At 41.0% G+C, this 24,161-nt stretch overlaps 1 protein-coding gene and 1 pseudogene across 1 annotated transcript; both read right to left on the bottom strand.

Annotated features, from left to right (window-relative positions):
- Positions 1-1,174: 1,174 nt before the first annotated feature.
- Positions 1,175-5,298, bottom strand: LOC123730762 (low choriolytic enzyme-like; annotated as a pseudogene).
- A 13,204-nt stretch (positions 5,299-18,502) lies between these two features.
- LOC123723643 (low choriolytic enzyme-like) lies at positions 18,503-22,647 on the bottom strand. Its single transcript, XM_045708482.1, has 9 exons — positions 22,481-22,647; positions 22,331-22,370; positions 20,601-20,678; positions 20,360-20,512; positions 20,116-20,233; positions 19,773-19,951; positions 19,317-19,398; positions 19,036-19,160; positions 18,503-18,758 (listed from the first exon to the last, which is right to left on the bottom strand). Exons 1-9 carry the CDS (start codon positions 22,547-22,549, stop codon positions 18,742-18,744), a joined length of 861 nt encoding a protein of 286 aa, XP_045564438.1. The 5' UTR covers positions 22,550-22,647; the 3' UTR covers positions 18,503-18,741.
- Between the last annotated feature and the right edge of the window lie 1,514 nt (positions 22,648-24,161).

The following is a 24,161-nucleotide window of genomic DNA, read 5'->3' as shown; positions in this document are numbered from 1 at the left end:
ATTAAATTACATTTTGTTCTTACTATGTATTGCTTGTTTGAGATTAAATGCTGTTATAAATATTTGCAACTCATTCACATATTGGCAGAAGGTTTCCACTGCCTTTTTAAAGTATGTTTTTAGAAGGTATAAATATTGGTCCAACTAACTCTTTAATAAATTGTCAGTAGGTTTATACTTTCTTTAAATATATATTTTCAGCAGTTATAAATGTTGGTAACTCATTTGTTCCTGGTCAGTGGATTGCCACTTTAAAACAAGGTATACTTTTAGCAGTTATAAATGTTGATGAATCAGTTATAAATATTCATAGGTATGTCACTTTAAAATAAGATATACCTTATTGGGTACATGTAAGTCATTTAAAGATGATTTTAGAGTTCACACAGAGCTTAGATAAACTGTACTTATAGGCAGTATTGGGTAATCATCGCGACACAGATTCAACACTTTGTTAAACATATTCAGTCAGTGTGTGGTGGGTGTGATAACAAAAACATTCAACGTTGTGAGAGGATACCTCCTCCACTGTTTCACCAATCAAAGGTATTACCTGTGTTTATATAATCTGGTAAGAGGTAATATATTAGGAATGATTGAATAATGTACATTTGACCAGGGCATCAAAAAGTGGGTCAAGACACATCATTAAAACCATCCTCCTCTGTTCATGGAACAGAACACCAATGCATCACACCCAAAAGTGAGAAATAAGGTTGTATGACAATATATAAGGGTTCATCTTAATTAATAGTTTATAATGCAAAAATGCATTTACAAATGATGAAATAATCATTAATAACCTAATTATACGCCCTTTATAAACCTTTTACAAATGGAACCATGTTGGAAAGTATTACTGGACACTCACTCTACAATGATTTTAAGCTCATGTCGTTGTTTCAGACTTCCAAAATGCAAAAGTAACAGAATGTTAAATTTGCTGTATAATACAGGATATTCTGTGCGTGTGGGAGTTGGGACATGTGTCATTACTGTAGTCTTTGGTGAGATAGCCTTATTAACTCCCCTAAAAATATACAGAAGGTTTTAGTTTTACCCACTAATCCACTTGCACACCTGTGCACGTTATATGATAATCACCATCAATGTACCCTTTGCAATCAGAAAAATAAACATAAACCATAACAAACGTAGAACGGGCTATCAAATACACGTTGCTACACATGTTTATTGTGATAATGTTTCAGTAGACCACAGTACTTTGCTTTGCCATACCAATGTTCTATGATAAGCCATAACATATCTGACATACGGATACAGATCTGCATCTGAATTCATTCTATCAGCATAAAATATCATTTGTTTCTTAAATTCATGTTCAAAGTTGAAAAGCAAGCTATAACTGCAGTTACAATCCTCAGCAGACGCTCTACCGTCGCACTTTTCAAATCAGTCCAACTGCTTTCCTAATAAAAGAGAAGGGAAAAATAAAATATTATTAGAATTGACATGCTGTATTTCTGCCTTTTGAGTTGATGGTGCTCAAAGCTTTAAAAAATAATCTATACACCAATTTATAACAGTATAAATACAGAATATCACTAAATTCAATTCAAATACTATATTCCCACATATCTCAAATTGATTGAGCAACGGTATCGTGAAGTTTACAGGCAGGTATAATAATCACAACTCTTATTCTTTGCAGTTATGATAAACAGGTCTTCTTAAAATGGCACTTACTGCAGTTGTAGAGACGATTGATCCGCAGAATGTCCATAGGGCTCATCTGAGTTGCCTTGCCAATAACTGCATTATTGTCAGGGATTGGAAGAATGGTGGGCTGATTGTTCTTGGAGAAGGCAAACCTGGAACCAGACAACATTGGGCAGAAAGCTCGCACACCATCAATTGAAATTAAAGGATAACATGAGTAGACTATGAAAGGTCAAATTATTTTAGCCATACAACATTATAGCTGTTATTGCAGTAAAGAAAACCTTTCCATTATGTCCTCAACTTACCTTGAGTATTGCATGACAGAATTATAGTCATATGGAGTCCCCAAGTTTATCGTGTTGACCTTATTGAAATTGGATTCCTTTCCTATGATGGAAAATGCATGATAAATCATGTTCTTACACAGTATAATAACTTTCATGAATAAGTCACGCTTATAAAGAAATGCTTTACAGATTGTTATGAATGTTATAAATGCTTATTAATTGAAAAGCTTATAAATCCATGTCAGTGTTTCTACATGTTTACAAATAATGAAATACTAATGTATTATTATAATCAGATAGAAGTACACTAAAGTTTACATTCAAGTTCTTAAAGTTTTACTAATATGTCTTACTCAAAATGGGCAGGAATAATATTTACATATCTTGTAAACAATAGTATTTATTATTTACCTACGAAGTTATTTAAAAATATATATTATAAATTCAGCATCTGTGGATGTAGAAAGCACTAACCAGGCAAAATGTTCTGAGTCAGGATTTGAACATGGCTGTCACGGTCACTGCGCGAATGCTCGTGTCTGAAGCCCAAGGCGTGCAGCAGTTCATGCTGCACCACAGACAGATGGACACATCCGTTCCTATTCAGAGACACCACCTGGCCATTTTGCTGGCGTCCAACATACGAGTAACAGCTACAAACAAGAGTGTATACGGAAGACATAAAGGTCATTTCTAAAAGTAGTAAAGTATTGTTTTTGTAGCAATAACGGTAAAGTAAATTGTCATGTAAACACTAAGTAAATAAGAGTGGCAGAAGACAAGTATAACAGGTCTCGTAATGTGCAGCGGTCATACCCTGACAGAGACTGGATGTCCACAAAGTCCCTCTGATTGGTTCGCGGAAAGAATCGGACGCAGGTTGATGCAGCAAAAGTTTGCAGCCCACCTTCAATAACGGACCTCTCCTGGGGCGCTGCTCAATGGAGCAACAAGAAAGTCAGAAACTCAATACACACACGCACACACAGACTCATATAGTATAGTAAAACCAAACCATTAAGCTCAGAAGAAAATCATTTCAGAGAAGAAAAATATTTACAGTATTGATTAGAGATCACATAGGGCACGTAAACTTTCCCATCAGAGGACTTCGGCCATTTGCAGGTGTGAGCTGTGCAGGGGTCAGCGTTCATGAACCAGTATTTACTGCAATGTCCCCAAACATGACTAGTGGCTCGTCAAGTCTTTTCCCTAGAAAACAACACCAAGTGAAGGTTATTATCTGTGTTTCATTCTCGGTGTCATTAAATGCAGGGTAGGAATATTCAGGCTGCCTTACCAAGATTTCTGTTGGCCTTCTCAATGAGCGTTGAAGCAGAAAAATCCTCCTCCTCAATGTTATTGGTGCGGGTGCTGTCTGCGGAATGGGATAAAAAAAATTGCTTAAATGCAACTGTGTCCCTAATAACTAATATTACAATAAGATAATATATTGTACCAGTCAAACGTTTAGACACAGCCACTCATTCAAGTGTTTTTATTTTTCTCTTTTCTACATTGTAAAATAATAGTGATGACATCAAAACTATCTAATAACACATATGGGATCATGTAGTAACCAAAAGATTGTTCAACATATTTTATACTTGAGATTCTTCAAAGTAGCCACCCTTTGTCTTGACAGCTTTGCACACTCTTGGCATTCTCTCAACCAGCTTCACCTGGAATGCTTTTGCAACAGTCTTGAAGGAATTCCCACAAACGCTAAGCACTTGTTGGTTTTCCTTCACTCTGCGGTCCAACTCATCCCAAGCCATCTCAAATGGATTGAGGTCAGGGGATTGTGGAGGCCAGGTCATCTGATGCAGCACTCCATCACTTTCCTTCTTAGTCAAATAGCCCTTACACAGCCTGGAGGTGTGTTGGGTCATTGTCCTGTTGAAAAACAAATGAGTCCCACTAAGTGCAAACCAGATGGGATGGCGTATTGCTGCAGAATGCTGTGGTAGCCATGCTGGTTAAGTGTGCCTTGAATTCTAAATAAATAACTGACAGTGTCACCAGCAAAGCACCCCCACACCATCACACCTCCTACTCCATGCTTCACGGTGGGAACCACACATGCGGACATCATCCGTTCACCATCTCTGCATCTCACAAAGACAAGGTGGTTCGAACCAAAATTCTCAAATTTGGACTCAGACCAAAGGACAGATTTCCACCGGTCTAATGTCCATTGCTCATCTTTTTGGTCCAAGCAAGTCTCTTCTTATTGGGGTCTCTTAGTAGTGGTTTCTTTGCTGCAATTCAACCATGAAGGCCTGATTCACGCAGTCTCCTCTGTTACTTGACCTCTGAAGCATTTATTTGGGCTGCAATTTCTCAGGCTGGTAACTCTAATTAACTGCAGCATAGGTAACTCTGAGTTTTCCTTTCCTGTGGGGGTCCTCACGAGAGCTCGTTTCATCATAGCGCTTGATGGTGTTTGCGACTGCACTTGAAGAAACTTTGTCATTTCTCTTATCTTATTTGAGCTGTTCTTGCCATTATTTGGAATTGGCCTTTTACCACATAGGGCTATCTTCTGTATACCACCCCTACCTTGTCACAACACAACTGATTGGCTCTAACGCATTAAGAAAGAAATTCCACAAATGTATTTAACAAGACACACCAGTTTTTCGAAATGCATTCCATGTGACGACCTCATGAAGCTGGTTGAGAGAATGCCAAGAGTATGCAAAGCTGTCATCAAGACAAAGGGTGGCTACTTTCAAGAATCTCAAATATATTTTGATTTGTTTAACACTTTTTGGTTACTACATGATTCCATGTGTTATTTCATAGTTTTGATGTCTTCACTATTATTCTACAATGTAGAAAATTGTGCAAATGAAGAAAAAGCCTTGAAAGAGTAGGTGTGTCCAAACTTTGACTGGTACTGTGTCGTCATATACATTCTAAAAATGAATGATTAATAAAACCAGGTTTCATTTATGGAACATGATATTTAGATACATAATACAATGTCAGAAACTAAATGTTTATAAAGACAGGATGAACATACCAATTTCCATGTCCTCTTCACTCCTTTCAAATGGAGCTTTCTGTATGCCAACAGCAGAAGGAAATATGCAACAAAATAGGTTAAAATGTTTAAAACGCAAATAATTCATCATGCACAGGGTTTTCCCAATAGTCTCAGATAGACACTTACCCCTGTAGATCGGCCCTGAACTGAGCAGAGAACGGCGATGAAAATGGTCAGCACAAAGACAGGTGCCATGGTGAATGACTGCAGGATGCCCAGGATCAGTCTGTTGTGAACATGATAGACGTGCAGTTTTTATACTGTAGGCAGACAGATGCGGTTGTTCCTCAGAATATTGGTACATTTCAAAAAAGCATCAGATGTCAACCAAGTCAACCAAAGTCTTGCTTCAGAAAAAATTCTCAAACATGGGGGAGTGTGGTTTTGTGATGTACAGTGAGTGTGATAATATTGCATACGCCTACATGTCATTGGTAATTAATAAGTTAAATACTATACAACTGTACAATAACGTACAGATGCCACTGAACTCAAATATTGAAAACTAAAGTGCATGCGTAAAGGAATAAGTGCACTCAGGTCACACAGTAATGAGATGTGTCATTTTTTTCACTTGTAAGAGGACAGAATAGTAACCTACCCGATTTCTCAGGTGGGCATTCCATATGCCCCATGTCTGATATTTGGACAGAAGAACCAGAGTTCCTGAGGATGCTGATGGGGATGAAGTTTTGATGCAGTGAAGTTGGCCATTGTACGTGATTAAATATGTTGATCCTGTTTTACTGGCAGCTATATACGTTTTTCATTATATAGTCACTTAAGGACTTGGTCATTAACATATACAAACTCTATTGCAGTCTAGTTTGCAGGTTACGTAGGTATCTGTCACGTCCTGACCAGTAAAGGGGCTGTTTGTTATTGTAGTTTGGTCAGGGCGTGGCAGGGGTGTGTTTGTTTTGGGTTGTCGGGTTTTTGGGTATTGTTCTATGTTTTGTATTTCTATGTTTTTTTCTACGTTGTGTATTTCTTTGTGTTGGCCTGGTATGGCTCTCAATCAGGAACAGCTCTACATCGTTGTTGCTGATTTGGAGTCATACTTAGGTAGCCCTTTTTCACCTGTCTTTTGTGGGAAGTTGTTTTTGCACTGCTAGGCCTGCAATACTGTTTAGCTGTCTTTCGTTTTCTTGTTTTGTGTAAAATGTTCTAATAAAAGTATTATGAGCATTCACGTACCCGCTGCATTTTGGTCCAATTCATACGACACCCGTGACAGTATCAGTGAACGTTAAGCAGACATGACAGATGGCCTTTGGCAGGTTGAGACTTAAGCAAACTCCCAAAAGGTGGTTTATGTTATGAAATCAATGTTGAAATACCTTTTGCTTTGTTCCTGTATTGTTTTCATGGAAACTGTTGCATAATGTTAGGAGGTTATGTTTTACGCTTGATAAGACATGTTATCTGACCATGGGAGTTTGTTAACACAGACTGAAAAAGATAGCACATTATGTTGTCATCATATCAAACCTCTACCATGTGAGAGACAGAAACATTTTTTTTTACAAAATGTAAGTGAATGTCTTCAGTTATTTGCACAATGTTGGTGTCTTTGCACACTCACATGAAGAAACTCTTCCAGACAAAACACAGACAGTAACTGTCCCGAGATGCTCTTGATCTTGTACAAAGGCACATCAAAGATCAAATAAAATATAGAAGATGCATTAAAGATCACATGAAATCTAAATTAAAACAGTTTGTCAAGGCGAGACCCAGATGCAGATGGTTGGAGTCTTACAATGTTAATCCAAAAAGGGGTAGGCAAGAGCATGGTTGTGTACAGGCGAAAGGTCACAACCCGTTCAGAGTCCAATAGATACCGAAGGGCAGGCAGGATGGTCAGGCAGTGGTCAAAGCCAGGAAGACTAGCAAAGAAAATAGAAAAGGAATACGGGGGAAAACACGCTGGTTGACTTGACTAAACATACAAGACGAACTGTCACATAGAGAAAGGGAAACAGGGATAAATACACTGGGGAAAATCAGTGACACCTGGAGGGGGTGGAGACAATCACAGGGACAGGTGAAACAGATCAGGGCGTGACAGTAGTGCCCCCCCAGGGATGCCACTTGGTGTCCTACCTGGGCGCATACCTGGCTGGACGGCGGAGGAAATTGGCAATGAGTGCCAGGTCCAAGATGTCTTTAGCAGGAACCCAGCACCTCTCCTCCGGGCCATAACCCTCCCAGTCAACCAGTTACTGGAAACCCTGCCCCGTGGTCGAACCCTCAGGAGGCGTCTCACCGTATACGCTGGCAGGCCATCGATTACCCCGGGGGGAGGTATGGGCCTGGAAACAGAAGACAAAGGACAGTGAGACACGGGTTTAATTCTGGACACATGGAAAGTAGCGTGGATACGGAGGGTATGGGGTAACACAAGACAGCAGTGGAACTAAGGACTCTAGAGATGGGAAAAGGACCAATGAAATGGGGAGACAGTTTGCAGGACTCTACCCGCAGGGGCAGGTCCCGGGTGGAAAGCATACCCTCTGCCCAATGCGGTGGCGGGAGCTGGGGTCCCGGCAACGGTCCGGCTTGTCGACGATACCTGGAGTTGGTCTTGAGAATAACCGCCCTGGCTCTTCTCCAGGTACGTCGACAGCGGCGGACAAACATCTGGGCCGAGGGTCCGCTGACCACCTGCTCTTTTTCTGGGAAGAGTGGAGACGGATACCCCATGGAGCACTCGAAAGAGGAGAGTCCCGTGGCAGAAAAGGGAAGGGTGTTCTGGGCATACTCCACCCAGACCAGTTAACGGCTCCAGGTAGTGGGGTTGGTTGAGACCAGGCATCTCAAGGTGGTTTTCAGGTCTTGTTGGCTCGTTAGGGCGATAAGGAGTCGAGGTCCACCGGCAATTCCCGAGCAGCTAGCTCATCCTTTACCTCCTCAGAAAATCCGTGAAGAAAAGTATCGAAGAGACCCCGATTCCAGGCACTCTCGGGGAAAATAAGCGACACCTGGAGGGGTGGAGACAATCAAAGGGACAGGTGAAACAGATCAGGGCGTGACACAGTTAAGTTTAGTTTAATTAGTGAAATAAAGCTGAAACCTAAAGTGTTGAAAATACAATGTAAAAACTAAACAGAACTGTACATGAAGTAATAATCATAAAAAATGCATACTTTAAGCTATTTTTCTATCTTCATTACTTGCTTGTATTTGTGTTGGAAATGTATCTGCCCATCTACACACATTAGGAATGGCAACTATCCTATTTGATGCTAACAATAGTTCCACAAAGGAACTAAAACATCAATCTAATTGTCACGTCCTGACCGGTATAAGGGTTATTGGTTATTGTAGTTTGGTCAGGACGTGGCAGGGGGTATTTGTTTTATGTGGTTCGGGGTTCAATGGGATATGTATTTATGTAAGAGGGTGTTTGATTTATGTGTTCCGGGGTTTTTGGGTAATGTTCTTGTTTTGTATTTCTATGGTTTTCTATGTTGTGTATTTCTTTGTGTTGGCCTGGTATGGCTCTCAATCAGGAACAGCTGTACAACGTTGTTGCTGATTGAGAGTCATACTCAGGTAGCCCTGTTTCACCTGTCCCTTTGTGGAAGTTGTATTCGTGCACTGCTCTGTTTAGCCTGCAGAACTGTTGGCTGTCGTTCGTGGTTTCATTTTGTTGTTTTTGTGTGGTGTTCGTAATAAAGTAAATATGAGCATTCACGTACCCGCTGCATTTTGGTCCACTTCCTACGACGGCCGTTACAGAATCAAATCACAGGGCTTTTAATTGTTTTCAATCAAAAATCCACTGGAAGTAAATAGTTGTACATTTTACCCCTTCACAAAATCCCGCCCCAACTCCAACCTACATTCCCCAAAACACACACAAAAAAAACATTTAATTGTGATCAGTTCTTTTCGAGTGTCTGAGCAAAACAAATTGAAACGTGTTACCTTCCTGCTTGTGATGTCTAACTTAACAGTCCATGTGTCTTCTCCATTATCTTGTGTTTCTGAGACATTTATTAATGTTTTATTTATAACCACAAGGCCTATCAAAGCCACAATTTGAATGCCCTTCTGTTTAATTTTTATTTGATTAATTAGGATCCCCATTAGCCGACGCCAATGGCAACAGCTAGTCTTACTGGGGTCCGGCATGTAACAAAAATACATTACAGACAAAAGACTTTACAATTTACATACGTTTAAAACACATGAACATGCAGTGGTGGGCATCTATCAGTTACACATTCATGTCAGCAAATACACAGAAGTAGGTCACATGGGGAGAGGCGTTGTGCCGTGAGGTGTTGATTTCTATATATTTTTAAAAACAGGTTTGCGGTTCACCTGCGCTATAAGAAGGAAGGGAGTTCCATGCACTCATGACTCTGTATAGTACTAACGTTTCCTTTAATTTGTTCTGGACCTGGGGGCTGTGAAAAGACCCCTGGTGGCATGTATGGTGTATGTGTCAGTGCTGGTGTCAGTGCTGTGTGTAAGTTGACTATGCAAACAATTTGGAATTTCCAACACATTCATGTTTCTTATAAAAAAAACAAGAAGTGACCCGGTCAGTCTTTTCTCAACTCTTAGTCAAGAGAGACTGGCATGAATAGTATAAATATTAGCCCTCTGACTACAAACGTTGTGGTGCACAAGTGAGGGCATCCTGTCGGGCTGTATCACCGCCTGGGTAGCAGCGCTGCACCGCCCAACCGAAGGGCTCTCAGAGGTGGTGCGCGGTCTGCTAACCGCATCGGGAGCACCTGCCTGCCCTCCAGGACACCTACAGCCCAGATGTCCCAGGATATTAAAAAGATAATCAAGGACATAAACCCCGAGCCCCAGCCTGTTCAACCCGATATTCGTCCAGAAGGTAAGGTCAGTACAGGTGCATCAAAGGGACACGAGAGATACAGCAACTATCTCAGGCCATCAGACTGTTAAATAGCCGTTACTTGCCAGCTTCCGCCCCACTCAGCCTACGCACGGGGGCTACTGCTCTGTACATAGACATGGAATCACTGCTCTTTAATAATGGAACACAAATCCAGATTGGATAGGGATATTTGGTAGCCAGCTGGTCTGCACAAGCATTGGGTGAGTTTTTAATAAGTCACAGTGGATACAACATCTCCCTATACACTTTCTGATGAACTCCAGTCACCATATCCATGTATTCGTCAATGTTATTCTCAGAGGCTACCATTTACATTTACATTGGTTGTGGAACAGACAACCTTGCTGTGAACAACTTTTTGATGGTATGAATTACGCTACATTTCATTTAATTTAATACATTTTTACCCTCTCCATTACTGGTTCAGCGTGAAATTAAACCCACAAACTGGTATTTACCAAACACCGGCATGCAAACACCATGTTCTGTAACTGAGCCACGAGGAACATATCCCAGTCAGCATAATAAAAACAATCTTGTTATGGATTACAATTGGTCAGGTGGATTGAATAGACCTTGCTTTGAGAACACTTCTGTTTGGTTTTTACCTATAGGAAGGGTGGGTCAAAGAATGGATCAAGTGATCAGATTTTGAGAGGAGGAGCAGGGAGGGCCTTGAAAGGTATTCCCGAAAGTTAGTACTTAGTGATATAATGTTTTTACCAGCAGCAGTACCCAGTCAATGTGTTGGTTGAGCAGTGGGGTTTTTATAAATTTTGCTTTATTCAAATTCTAGCTACAATAAAAATAGGCCTCAGATATGTGGGCTTCGGTTTATAAAGTCAGTGCTTAAGTTTACTTGGCGTCAGTGAAGTATAAGCCCTCACAAAGCAACCTCTGAAGTCGGATTCCTGGTTGCTAATACTGGTGAATTACACGCCACTCCTGATATTAAAAGTTATTTCGACTGTGGTAATCACAAAAAGGTTCTGAGGATGACCGCGAAACAAAATACTGCAAAATTGCTTAGGAGCTAGAAGCAAGAGCTTACCCATCTGTTAAGCTTATCTTATTTATTATATATTATTTGTGAATTGTTAGATAGTAATGCATCTTGGGCTAAGAACACAAACATTTTTCACAACCTAATGCATCTGTTAAATATATTGTGATGTATGGGTCTAATTTGATTTGATTTGATTTATATTTGTGTTATTCATTATGTTGTTTTATTTGATGACTATTATTTAATTGCCCAGGTCATCTCATCTACAGCTAATTTCTTGCTTTCTGAAAAAATACACAATTTGAGTGATTCGAAATGCATCTGGCATACTTATATGACTGTGGAATGTAACTATCAATCACACATGGATCAGGCATTTTCAGGCTCAGGAAGCAACTGCTTTCTAACCCTCTCGATCTATTGTTCATTCTTCTCTCAGTCTCCAAGTCTGCTCCTCAAAGACCAAACAAGTTTAAGCAGACACTTAATGGATTATAGTCATTGTAGTTAATTACCACATTTTATGTGCTAAAATATGTAGAATTCTGGCCTATTTAGAAACTACAACTTCCTACTACATATCGCACAGTTCAGGCTTCATCTGATTTATCTCTAAAGAAACTGCATCACTATTTATTGTTTGAAGTATTTTTAAAGCCCCAATGTTACTGGGGGTCCCAAGTAGGTCAGTGTTGCTTTGAATATCGTTCACTGTTCGATTGAGTTTTAACCAGGTGGTGATCTTATGGCATGGTTGCTCCGTATCCTGTGCTCACTCACCTCAGGCAGTTTCTCAACCCAGGCAGAGGACACCATCATCAGAGCCAGGAGACCCTGGCTGTAGGATTAAAGGACTGTAGGATACATGCAAACACAAAGGGAAAACCGTTAATACCAGCTATAGTGTTAGTCATTGCAGCTCACACACATACACTGTACGAATACTGAGCACAGCGCTTACCTCAGAACTCTGACAAGGAATGGGTGAAATGGCAGTAGCTAGGCTTGTTTTTATACTCTTTCATCAGGCATATACAAGTGGATAGCAGACCCAAAATAAGTGAATACGGGCACAAAAATACGCTGACAAGGTCAGGACATTTTTGACTTGAGTCGAGGTTGCTGCGTAAATCAGGTGGGGTTCACCATAGGACATCCTTGAAAGCGTGTGTGAAACATGACATTGTGAGTTGTGCATGTAAACTTATTTTGTACCATGACATCATATACTTGGCTAAATATGTTTTGACCTTGAGGATTTCAAACAGGTGTCCCCTTCTCTGTGTGTCATTCTTCCTTTTCAGGATGCATATAAGTAATTCAATTAATGAAGCCTCATATTTAATGTTAGATTTTTCTTCTGGTTTTTTTATTCATTGCATTTGTTCATATTCGAAATAGTAGCTATACATTGAAGATTGTGACCCAGTTGTGTTATAAGTGTACAAATGTCTGATGGATTATTTTGTAATTTTCTTGATGAACAAATTTGAAGAAATCTAATTCACATGTTGGCAGTCTCCAAAAAGTCCTCAAATAACATTTTAGTATCACTACTTAGGATAAGACCCAGATGCAGACAGTTCGAATTGCAGATGTTTATTTGACAAAACAGGGGCAGTCAAAGGACAGGTCAAGGGCAGACGAGGTCAGTAATTCAGAGCAGAGTCAGTGGGTACAGAACTGTGGGCAGGCGGGGATAATTGGGAAAATGTGCACCTGGAGCGGGGTAGAGACAAGCACAAGACAGGTGAAATATATCAGGGTGTGACATTTAATAATTTAGCGAAGCTCTTATCCAGAAAGCGGCTTACGAAGTGAGTGCAAACTTGTTAGTTCACACTCATCCCCCGTGGGAATTAAACCCCTCAACCCTTGCATTTCAGGGTGCAAGCTACACCAATTGAGCCTAAAGGGACCACAATAACACCTTGTGAGAATACTTCTGATGTAAAATCGGCTGCTGTGAACTCTTTGATGGCAGCCCAAACATTCCATCACGTGTCCAGCGGGTTTCTCTCATTCAACATAGATATTACATTTACAGTCAAATAGCGTAATGAAAGAGTCAAATGTTGTGCAGAAAAGTAAAAAAGTAAAAAAAAGTAGCAATCTCCCCTTGTTTGTGTTTTATATACTCAGTCTTTTTCTCTATGGTGGCCTGGTTTTAGTCATTTGAACGTGTGCAACAAGAACAGACTGGAGAAGATTGTGAAGGATTTCCAGCAAGGTCATGTGCTGTCTGACGAAAATCACTATTTTAGCAGTTCTTCAAATAAATAAATCATACTTACAATTAATACAATATTTAGACCCCTTGACTTTTCCACATTTTATTCAATTGGGCTTATTCTAAAATGCATTTTTTCTTAGAAATCTACACACAGTATATAATGACAAAGCAAAACTAGTTAAAAACAGAAATACCTTATTTACATAAGTATTCAGACCATTTGCTATGAGACTCGAAATTGAGCACAGGTGCAGTCTGTTTCCATTGATCATCAGCAGAGTTGTTTCTACAAGCAGTTGGAGTCCACCTGTGGTAAATTCAATTGATTGGACATTATTTGGAGCAGCACACCTGTCTACAGCCAGTAGAATTCCCACAGTTGACAGTGCATATCAGAGCAAAAACCAATCCATGAGTTGAAGGTGCATCCGTGAGGCTCCGAGACAGGATTGTGCGAGGCACAGAAGGAAAACAAAACATTTCTGCAGCATTGAAAGTATCCTGGAACACTGGTGGCCTCCACATCATTTTTAAATGGAAGAAGTTGGAATTAACAAGACTCTTCCTACAGCTGGCTGTCGGGCCAAACAGAACGTCAGGGGAGAAGGGCCTTTCAGGAGGTGACCAAGGGCTGATGTCACTCCTGACGGGCTCAGGTTCCTCTGTGGGTGGGAGAACCTTCAGGACCATTTTTGCAGTGGCTGAGGACACAGGAGACTAGTCAGGACTTAAAGGCAAGATGAGCAGGCAAAGTACAGAGAAAAACCTGCTCCAGAAGCGCTCAAGGACTTCCGACTGGGGTGAAATTTCACCTTCCAACTGACAACAGGCTTCAAGCACACAGCCAAGACAAAGCAGAGGTAGCATGGGACAGAATCTCTGAATGTCCTTGAGCGTTAATGGCCAGGACTTAAACCAAATCAAACATCTCTGGAGAGTCCTGAAAATATAGATGTGCAGCAATTCTCCCCATCTGACCTGACAAAGCTTGAAGATCTGCTTTAACAAGTACTCAATTAAAGTTAATACTTATGTGATAAGTTTGATTTGTAATTTTATAAAATGTGAAATACTAAAACAACATGAAGTCATTATGTGCACAGTAGCAGCAACGAAGCGAAGCAATATAAATCAAATTTGAAATAAGATACTGAAACACAAGCATAATAAAAAGCCTGTTTTCTAGTCTTTCACAGAAATAGACAGACTAGAAAACCATAGAAAACCAACACTAGAACATATACTCAAACCCCAGACTACATAAACCAAACACCCCTTTAATAACACACACAACCTCAACCATACAAAACAAATACCCTTCTGCCACGTCCTGACCAAATTATAATACAATTACTCCCTCTGCTGGTCAGGACGTGACAGTCCCTCCCCCCAAAGGTGCAGACCCCGGATGCACCTCACACAAAAAAAAACATACCCCAAAACAAACAAAATAATCCCCTAAACTAAAGGGAGGGAAGGGAGGGTGGCTACCGTCAACGACGGCACCTGTGCTACACCCCCCCTCCCCAACCCACCTATACTGGAGGGGGCTCAGGTTCTGGCCTACTGCCCTCCAGACTGTAGGCAGACTCTCTTGGCTCCGGGCCGTAGGCAGACTCATTCGGTTCCGAGCTGTAGGCAGACTCACTCGGTTCCGAGCAGTAGGCAGACTCACTCGGTTCCGAGCAGTAGGCAGACTCACTCGGTTCCGGACCGCAGGCAGACTCACTCGGATCCGGACCGCAGGCAGACTCACTCGGATCCGGACCGCAGGCAGACTCACTCGGATCCGGACCGCAGGCAGACTCACTCGGTTCCGGACTGCAGGCAGACTCACTCGGTTCCGCACCGCAGGCAGACTCACTTGGTTCCGGACCGCATGCAGACTCACTCGGTTCCGGACCGCAGGCAGACTCACTCAGTTCCGGATCGCAGGCAGACTCACTCAGTTCCGGATCGCAGGCAGACTCACTCAGTTCCGGATCGCAGGCAGACTCACTCAGTTCCGGATCGCAGGCAGACTCACTTGGTTCCAGACCGTTCACAGACTCACTTGGTTCCGGACTGCATGCAGACTCACTCGGTTCTGGACCGCAGGCAGACTCACTCGGTTCTGCACAGTGGGCCATCTTCCTTGGTTCCGAACTGTAGGCCATCTCACTCGGTTCTGCACAGTGGGCCGTCTCCCTTGGTTCCGAACTGTTGGCCGTCTCACTCGGTTCCGGGCTTAACACTCTCACCGGATACTCATGACGGGGTACTGTTGTTGGATACTCTGGACGGGGCACTGTTGCCGAATACTCTGGATGGGGCACTGTTGTCGGATACTCTGGACGGGGCACTGTTTCCGGAAGCTCGAGACTGGGCTGACGCACTGGAAGCCTGATGCGTGGGGCTGGTAGTGGAGGTACCAGGCTGGAGACACACACCCTAGGGCTAGTGCGGGAAGCAGGAACCGGCCGAGTGGAACTAATATTACGCACTGGAAGCCTGATGCGTGGTGCTGGTACTGGAAATGCCAGTTTCGGAACACGCACCTCATGGCTAGTGCGAGGAGCGGGAACAGGCTGAGTAGGACTAGGCTGACTCACTGGAAGCTTGATGCGTGGTGCTGGTACTGGACGTGCCAGACTAGGGGTTCGCACTTCCGGGTCAGCACGAGAGGCGGGAAGTGGAAATACTGGGCCATGGAGGCGCACAGGCGGTCTTGATCGCAGCTCCTGCACAACCCGTCCTGGCTGGATGGAACTAGCAGCCCTGTACGAGCGGGGTGCTAGTACAGGGCGAACTGGGCTGTGCAGGGGCCTGATGGTTACCGTGCGTAGAGCGGGTGTAGGGTAGCCTGGTTCATCCTCCTACCAGGCTGGATGCCCACTCTAGCACGGCATCTGCGAGGGGCTGAAAAAACTTGCACTGGACTGTGTGTGCGTATGGGCCAGATCTTGCGCATCTCTTCAAACTTCGGCGCCCTCCACTCCATACACTTCTCCATATAAGCACGGGTAGCTGGCTTAGGGCTCATCCTTGGCCCAGCCAAACTACCCGTGTGCCCCCCCCGAATTTTTTTTTATTGGGGGTGCCTCTCGTGCTTCTCCCTCAGCGCGTACATGGCCTGATACCGACGCCTCTCTGCCTTAGCTTCCTCTATTTCTTCCCTTGGGCGACGGTATTCCCCAGCCTGGTGCCAAGGTCCAGCCCCGTGCAGAATTTCCTCCCAGGTCCATTTCTCCCGCCAGTCCATATCAAATTCCCTTTGCTCCTTACTCCGCTGCTTGGTCTTTTTCTGGTGGGTAGTTCTGTCACGGGTGTCGTTGGGTACAGATGACTAAAACGCAGCGGGAATGTGGATGCACATCTTAATAATTTATTAAATAAAGAGAACATCAAAAACAACAAAACAAAAGAACGACAGACGACAGTTTCACAGGCTAAGAACACTAGCAGTGCAAAATACAACTACCCACAAAATCCCCAGGTGAAAACAAGCTCCTAATATATGACTCCCAATCAGGAACAACGACGTACAGCTGTTCCTGATCGGGAGCCACACAAACCACACAGAAATAGACAGACTAGAAAACCATAGAAAACCAACACTAGAACATATACTCAAACCCCAGACTACATAAAACAAACAACCCTTTAATAACATACACAACCCCAACCATACAAAACAAATACCCTTCTGCCACGTCCTGACCAAATTATAATACAATTACTCCCTCTGCTGGTCAGGACGTGACATTAGCAAAAATTGTGATAACTAGCTAACCCCTTTAATCTGTGGTAACTAGCTATTAATGTTAGCAAGTAATGTTAAACACTAGCTATTATTATTATTAGCTAGCAGTGGATAACATAACTAGCTAAGCATAAATTGTATAAATCATGATAATGATGATAGTAGAGTTATGTGTAGCAAGAGTGTCTATGCTAAATTGCTACATTTAATTATGCTGACAGACACAGCAAACCTTCTTGCCACAGCTCGCATTGATGTGCCATCCTGGATGAGCTGCACTACCTGAGCCACTTGTGTGGGTTGTAGACTCCATCTCATGCTACCACTAGAGTGAAAGCACCGCCAGCATTCAAAAGTGACCAAAACATCAGCCAGGAAAAATAGGAACTGAGAAGTGGTCTGTGGTCCCCACCTGCAGAACCACTCCTTTATTGGGGGTGTCTTGCTAATTGCCTATAATTTCCACCTGTTGTCTATTTCATTTGCACAACAGCATGTGAAATGTATTGTTAATCAGTGTTGCTTCCTAAGTGGACAGTTTGATTTCACAGAAGTGTGATTGACTTGCAGTTACATTGTGTTGTTTAAGTGTTCCCTTTATTTTTTTGAGCAGTGTACTTTCTTTAAATATATATTTTCAGCAGTTATAAATGTTGGTAACTCATTTGTTCCTGGTCAGTGGATTGCCACTTTAAAACAAGGTGTAATTTTAGCATTTATAAATGTTGATGAATCAGTTATAAATATTCATAGGTATGTCACTTTAAAATAAGATATACCTTATTGGGTACATGTAAGTCATTTATAGATGATTTTAGAGTTCACTCAGAGCTTAGATATACTGTACTTATAGGCAGTATTGGGTAATCATCGCGACACAGATTCAACACTTTGTTAAACATATTCAGTCAGTGTGTGGTGGGTGTGATAACAATAACATTCAACGTTGTGAGAGGATACCTCCTCCACTGTTTCACCAATCAAAGGTATTACCTGTGTTTATATAATCTGGTAAGAGGTAATATATTAGGAATGATTGAATAATGTACATTTGACCAGGGCATCAAAAGTGGGTCAAGACACATCATTAAAACCATCCTCCTCTGTTCATGGAACAGAACACCAATGCATCACACCCAAAAGTGAGAAATAAGGTTGTATGACAATATATAAGGGTTCATCTTAATTAATGGTTTATAATGCAAAAAATGCATTTACAAATGATGAAATAATCATTAATAACCTAATTATATGCCCCTTATAAACCTTTAACAAATGGAACCATGTTGTAAAGTATTACTGGACACTCACTCTACAATGATTTTAAGCTCATGTCGTTGTTTCAGACTTCCAAAATGCAAAAGTAACAGAATGTTAAATTTGCTGTATAATACAGGATATTCTGTGCGTGTGGGAGTTGGGACATGTGTCATTACTGTAGTCTTTGGTGAGAGAGCCTTGTTAACTCCCCTAAAAATATACAGAAGGTTTTAGTTTTACCCACTAATCCACTTGCACACCTGTGCACGTTATATGATAATCACCATCAATGTACCCTTTGCAATCAGAAAAATAAACATAAACCATAACAAACGTAGAACGGGCTATCAAATACACGTTGCTACACATGTTTATTGTGATAATGTTTCAGTAGACCACAGTACTTTGCTTTGCCATACCAATGTTCTATGATAAGCCATAACATATCTGACATACGGATACAGATCTGCATCTGAATTCATTCTATCAGCATAAAATATCATTTGTTTCTTAAATTCATGTTCAAAGTTGAAAAGCAAGCTATAACTGCAGTTACAATCCTCAGCAGACGCTCTACCGTCGCACTTTTCAAATCAGTCCAACTGCTTTCCTAATAAAAGAGAAGGGAAAAATAAAATATTATTAGAATTGACATGCTGTATTTCTGCCTTTTGAGTTGATGGTGCTCAAAGCTTTAAAAAATAATCTATACACCAATTTATAACAGTATAAATACAGAATATCACTAAATTCAATTCAAATACTATATTCCCACATATCTCAAATTGATTGAGCAACGGTATCGTGAAGTTTACAGGCAGGTATAATAATCACAACTCTTATTCTTTGCAGTTATGATAAACAGGTCTTCTTAAAATGGCACTTACTGCAGTTGTAGAGACGATTGATCCGCAGAATGTCCATAGGGCTCATCTGAGTTGCCTCGCCAATAACTGCATTATTGTCAGGGATCGGAAGAATGGTGGGCTGATTGTTCTTGGAGAAGGCAAACCTGGAACCAGACAACATTGGGCAGAAAGCTCTCACACCATCAATTGAAATTAAAGGATAACATGAGTAGACTATGAAAGGTCAAATTATTTTAGCCATACAACATTATAGCTGTTATTGCAGTAAAGAAAACCTTTCCATTATGTCCTCAATTTACCTTGAGTATTGCATGACAGAATTATAGTCATATGGAGTCCCCAAGTTTATCGTGTTGATCTTATTGAAATTGGATTCCTTTCCTATGATGGAAAATGCATGATAAATCATGTTCTTACACAGTATAATAACTTTCATGAATAAGTCACGCTTATAAAGAAATGCTTTACAGATTGTTATGAATGTTATAAATGCTTATTAATTGAAAAGCTTATAAATCCATGTCAGTGTTTCTACATGTTTACAAATAATGAAATACTAATGTATTATTATAATCAGATAGAAGTACACTAAAGTTTACATTCAAGTTCTTAAAGTTTTACTAATATGTCTTACTCAAAATGGGCAGGAATAATATTTACATATCTTGTAAACAATAGTATTTATTATTTACCTACGAAGTTATTTAAAAATATATATTATAAATTCAGCATCTGTGGATGTAGAAAGCACTAACCAGGCAAAATGTTCTGAGTCAGGATTTGAACATGGCTGTCACGGTCACTGCGCGAATGCTCGTGTCTGAAGCCCAAGGCGTGCAGCAGTTCATGCTGCACCACAGACAGATGGACACATCCGTTCCTATTCAGAGACACCACCTGGCCATTTTGCTGGCGTCCAACATACGAGTAACAGCTACAAACAAGAGTGTATACGGAAGACATAAAGGTCATTTCTAAAAGTAGTAAAGTATTGTTTTTTGTAGCAATAACGGTAAAGTAAATTGTCATGTAAACACTAAGTAAATAAGAGTGGCAGAAGACAAGTATAACAGGTCTCGTAATGTGCAGCGGTCATACCCTGACAGAGACTGGATGTCCACAAAGTCCCTCTGATTGGTTCGCGGAAAGAATCGGACGCAGGTTGATGCAGCAAAGGTTTGCAGCCCACCTTCAATAACGGACCTCTCCTGGGGCGCTGCTCAATGGAGCAACAAGAAAGTCAGAAACTCAATACACACACGCACACACAGACTCATATAGTATAGTAAAACCAAACCATTAAGCTCAGAAGAAAATCATTTCAGAGAAGAAAAATATTTACAGTATTGATTAGAGATCACATAGGGCACGTAAACTTTCCCATCAGAGGACTTCGGCCATTTGCAGGTGTGAGCTGTGCAGGGGTCAGCGTTCATGAACCCAGTATTTACTGCAATGTCCCCAAACATGACTAGTGGCTCGTCAAGTCTTTTCCCTAGAAAACAACACCAAGTGAAGGTTATTATCTGTGTTTCATTCTCGGTGTCATTAAATGCAGGGTAGGAATATTCAGGCTGCCTTACCAAGATTTCTGTTGGCCTTCTCAATGAGCGTTGAAGCAGAAAAATCCTCCTCCTCAATGTTATTGGTGCGGGTGCTGTCTGCGGAATGGGATAAAAAAAATTGCTTAAATGCAACTGTGTCCCTAATAACTAATATTACAATAAGATAATATATTGTACCAGTCAAACGTTTAGACACAGCCACTCATTCAAGTGTTTTTATTTTTTCTCTTTTCTACATTGTAAAATAATAGTGATGACATCAAAACTATCTAATAACACATATGGGATCATGTAGTAACCAAAAAGATTGTTCAACATATTTTATACTTGAGATTCTTCAAAGTAGCCACCCTTTGTCTTGACAGCTTTGCACACTCTTGGCATTCTCTCAACCAGCTTCACCTGGAATGCTTTTGCAACAGTCTTGAAGGAATTCCCACAAACGCTAAGCACTTGTTGGTTTTCCTTCACTCTGCGGTCCAACTCATCCCAAGCCATCTCAAATGGATTGAGGTCAGGGGATTGTGGAGGCCAGGTCATCTGATGCAGCACTCCATCACTTTCCTTCTTAGTCAAATAGCCCTTACACAGCCTGGAGGTGTGTTGGGTCATTGTCCTGTTGAAAAACAAATGAGTCCCACTAAGTGCAAACCAGATGGGATGGCGTATTGCTGCAGAATGCTGTGGTAGCCATGCTGGTTAAGTGTGCCTTGAATTCTAAATAAATAACTGACAGTGTCACCAGCAAAGCACCCCCACACCATCACACCTCCTACTCCATGCTTCACGGTGGGAACCACACATGCGGACATCATCCGTTCACCATCTCTGCATCTCACAAAGACAAGGTGGTTCGAACCAAAATTCTCAAATTTGGACTCAGACCAAAGGACAGATTTCCACCGGTCTAATGTCCATTGCTCATCTTTTTGGTCCAAGCAAGTCTCTTCTTATTGGGGTCTCTTAGTAGTGGTTTCTTTGCTGCAATTCAACCATGAAGGCCTGATTCACGCAGTCTCCTCTGTTACTTGACCTCTGAAGCATTTATTTGGGCTGCAATTTCTCAGGCTGGTAACTCTAATTAACTGCAGCATAGGTAACTCTGAGTTTTCCTTTCCTGTGGGGGTCCTCACGAGAGCTCGTTTCATCATAGCGCTTGATGGTGTTTGCGACTGCACTTGAAGAAACTTTGTCATTTCTCTTATCTTATTTGAGCTGTTCTTGCCATTATTTGGAATTGGCCTTTTACCACATAGGGCTATCTTCTGTATACCACCCCTACCTTGTCACAACACAACTGATTGGCTCTAACGCATTAAGAAAGAAATTCCACAAATGTATTTAACAAGACACACCAGTTTTTCGAAATGCATTCCATGTGACGACCTCATGAAGCTGGTTGAGAGAATGCCAAGAGTATGCAAAGCTGTCATCAAGACAAAGGGTGGCTACTTTCAAGAATCTCAAATATATTTTGATTTGTTTAACACTTTTTTGGTTACTACATGATTCCATGTGTTATTTCATAGTTTTGATGTCTTCACTATTATTCTACAATGTAGAAAATTGTGCAAATGAAGAAAAAGCCTTGAAAGAGTAGGTGTGTCCAAACTTTGACTGGTACTGTACGTCATATACATTCTAAAAATGAATGATTAATAAAACCAGGTTTCATTTATGGAACATGATATTTAGATACATAATACAATGTCAGAAACTAAATGTTTATAAAGACAGGATGAACATACCAATTTCCATGTCCTCTTCACTCCTTTCAAATGGAGCTTTCTGTATGCCAACAGCAGAAGGAAATATGCAACAAAATAGGTTAAAATGTTTAAAACGCAAATAATTCATCATGCACAGGGTTTTCCCAATAGTCTCAGATAGACACTTACCCCTGTAGATCGGCCCTGAACTGAGCAGAGAACGGCGATGAAAATGGTCAGCACAAAGACAGGTGCCATGGTGAATGACTGCAGGATGCCCAGGATCAGTCTGTTGTGAACATGATAGACGTGCAGTTTTTATACTGTAGGCAGACAGATGCGGTTGTTCCTCAGAATATTGGTACATTTCAAAAAAGCATCAGATGTCAACCAAGTCAACCAAAGTCTTGCTTCAGAAAAAATTCTCAAACATGGGGGGAGTGTGGTTTTGTGATGTACAGTGAGTGTGATAATATTGCATACGCCTACATGTCATTGGTAATTAATAAGTTAAATACTATACAACTGTACAATAACGTACAGATGCCACTGAACTCAAATATTGAAAACTAAAGTGCATGCGTAAAGGAATAAGTGCACTCAGGTCACACAGTAATGAGATGTGTCATTTTTTTTCACTTGTAAGAGGACAGAATAGTAACCTACCCGATTTCTCAGGTGGGCATTCCATATGCCCCATGTCTGATATTTGGACAGAAGAACCAGAGTTCCTGAGGATGCTGATGGGGATGAAGTTTTGATGCAGTGAAGTTGGCCATTGTACGTGATTAAATATGTTGATCCTGTTTTACTGGCAGCTATATACGTTTTCATTATATAGTCACTTAAGGACTTGGTCATTAACATATACAAACTCTATTGCAGTCTAGTTTGCAGGTTACGTAGGTATCTGTCACGTCCTGACCAGTAAAGGGGCTGTTTGTTATTGTAGTTTGGTCAGGGCGTGGCAGGGGTGTGTTTGTTTTGGGTTGTCGGGTTTTTGGGTATTGTTCTATGTTTTGTATTTCTATGTTTTTTTCTACGTTGTGTATTTCTTTGTGTTGGCCTGGTATGGCTCTCAATCAGGAACAGCTCTACATCGTTGTTGCTGATTTGGAGTCATACTTAGGTAGCCCTTTTTTCACCTGTCTTTTGTGGGAAGTTGTTTTTGCACTGCTAGGCCTGCAATACTGTTTAGCTGTCTTTCGTTTTCTTGTTTTGTGTAAATGTTCTAATAAAAGTATTATGAGCATTCACGTACCCGCTGCATTTTGGTCCAATTCATACGACACCCGTGACAGTATCAGTGAACGTTAAGCAGACATGACAGATGGCCTTTGGCAGGTTGAGACTTAAGCAAACTCCCAAAAGGTGGTTTATGTTATGAAATCAATGTTGAAATACCTTTTTGCTTTGTTCCTGTATTGTTTTCATGGAAACTGTTGCATAATGTTAGGAGGTTATGTTTTACGCTTGATAAGACATGTTATCTGACCATGGGAGTTTGTTAACACAGACTGAAAAAGATAGCACATTATGTTGTCATCATATCAAACCTCTACCATGTGAGAGACAGAAACATTTTTTTTTACAAAATGTAAGTGAATGTCTTCAGTTATTTGCACAATGTTGGTGTCTTTGCACACTCACATGAAGAAACTCTTCCAGACAAAACACAGACAGTAACTGTCCCGAGATGCTCTTGATCTTGTACAAAGGCACATCAAAGATCAAATAAAATATAGAAGATGCATTAAAGATCACATGAAATCTAAATTAAAACAGTTTGTCAAGGCGAGACCCAGATGCAGATGGTTGGAGTCTTACAATGTTAATCCAAAAAGGGGTAGGCAAGAGCATGGTTGTGTAC

This window comes from Salmo salar, chromosome ssa26 (genome assembly GCF_905237065.1).
Source record: "Salmo salar chromosome ssa26, Ssal_v3.1, whole genome shotgun sequence".
Classification (NCBI taxonomy): domain Eukaryota; kingdom Metazoa; phylum Chordata; class Actinopteri; order Salmoniformes; family Salmonidae; genus Salmo; species Salmo salar.
The sequence above is the reverse complement of the archived record's forward strand: the minus strand, read 5'-3'. Positions and strand labels throughout refer to the sequence as shown.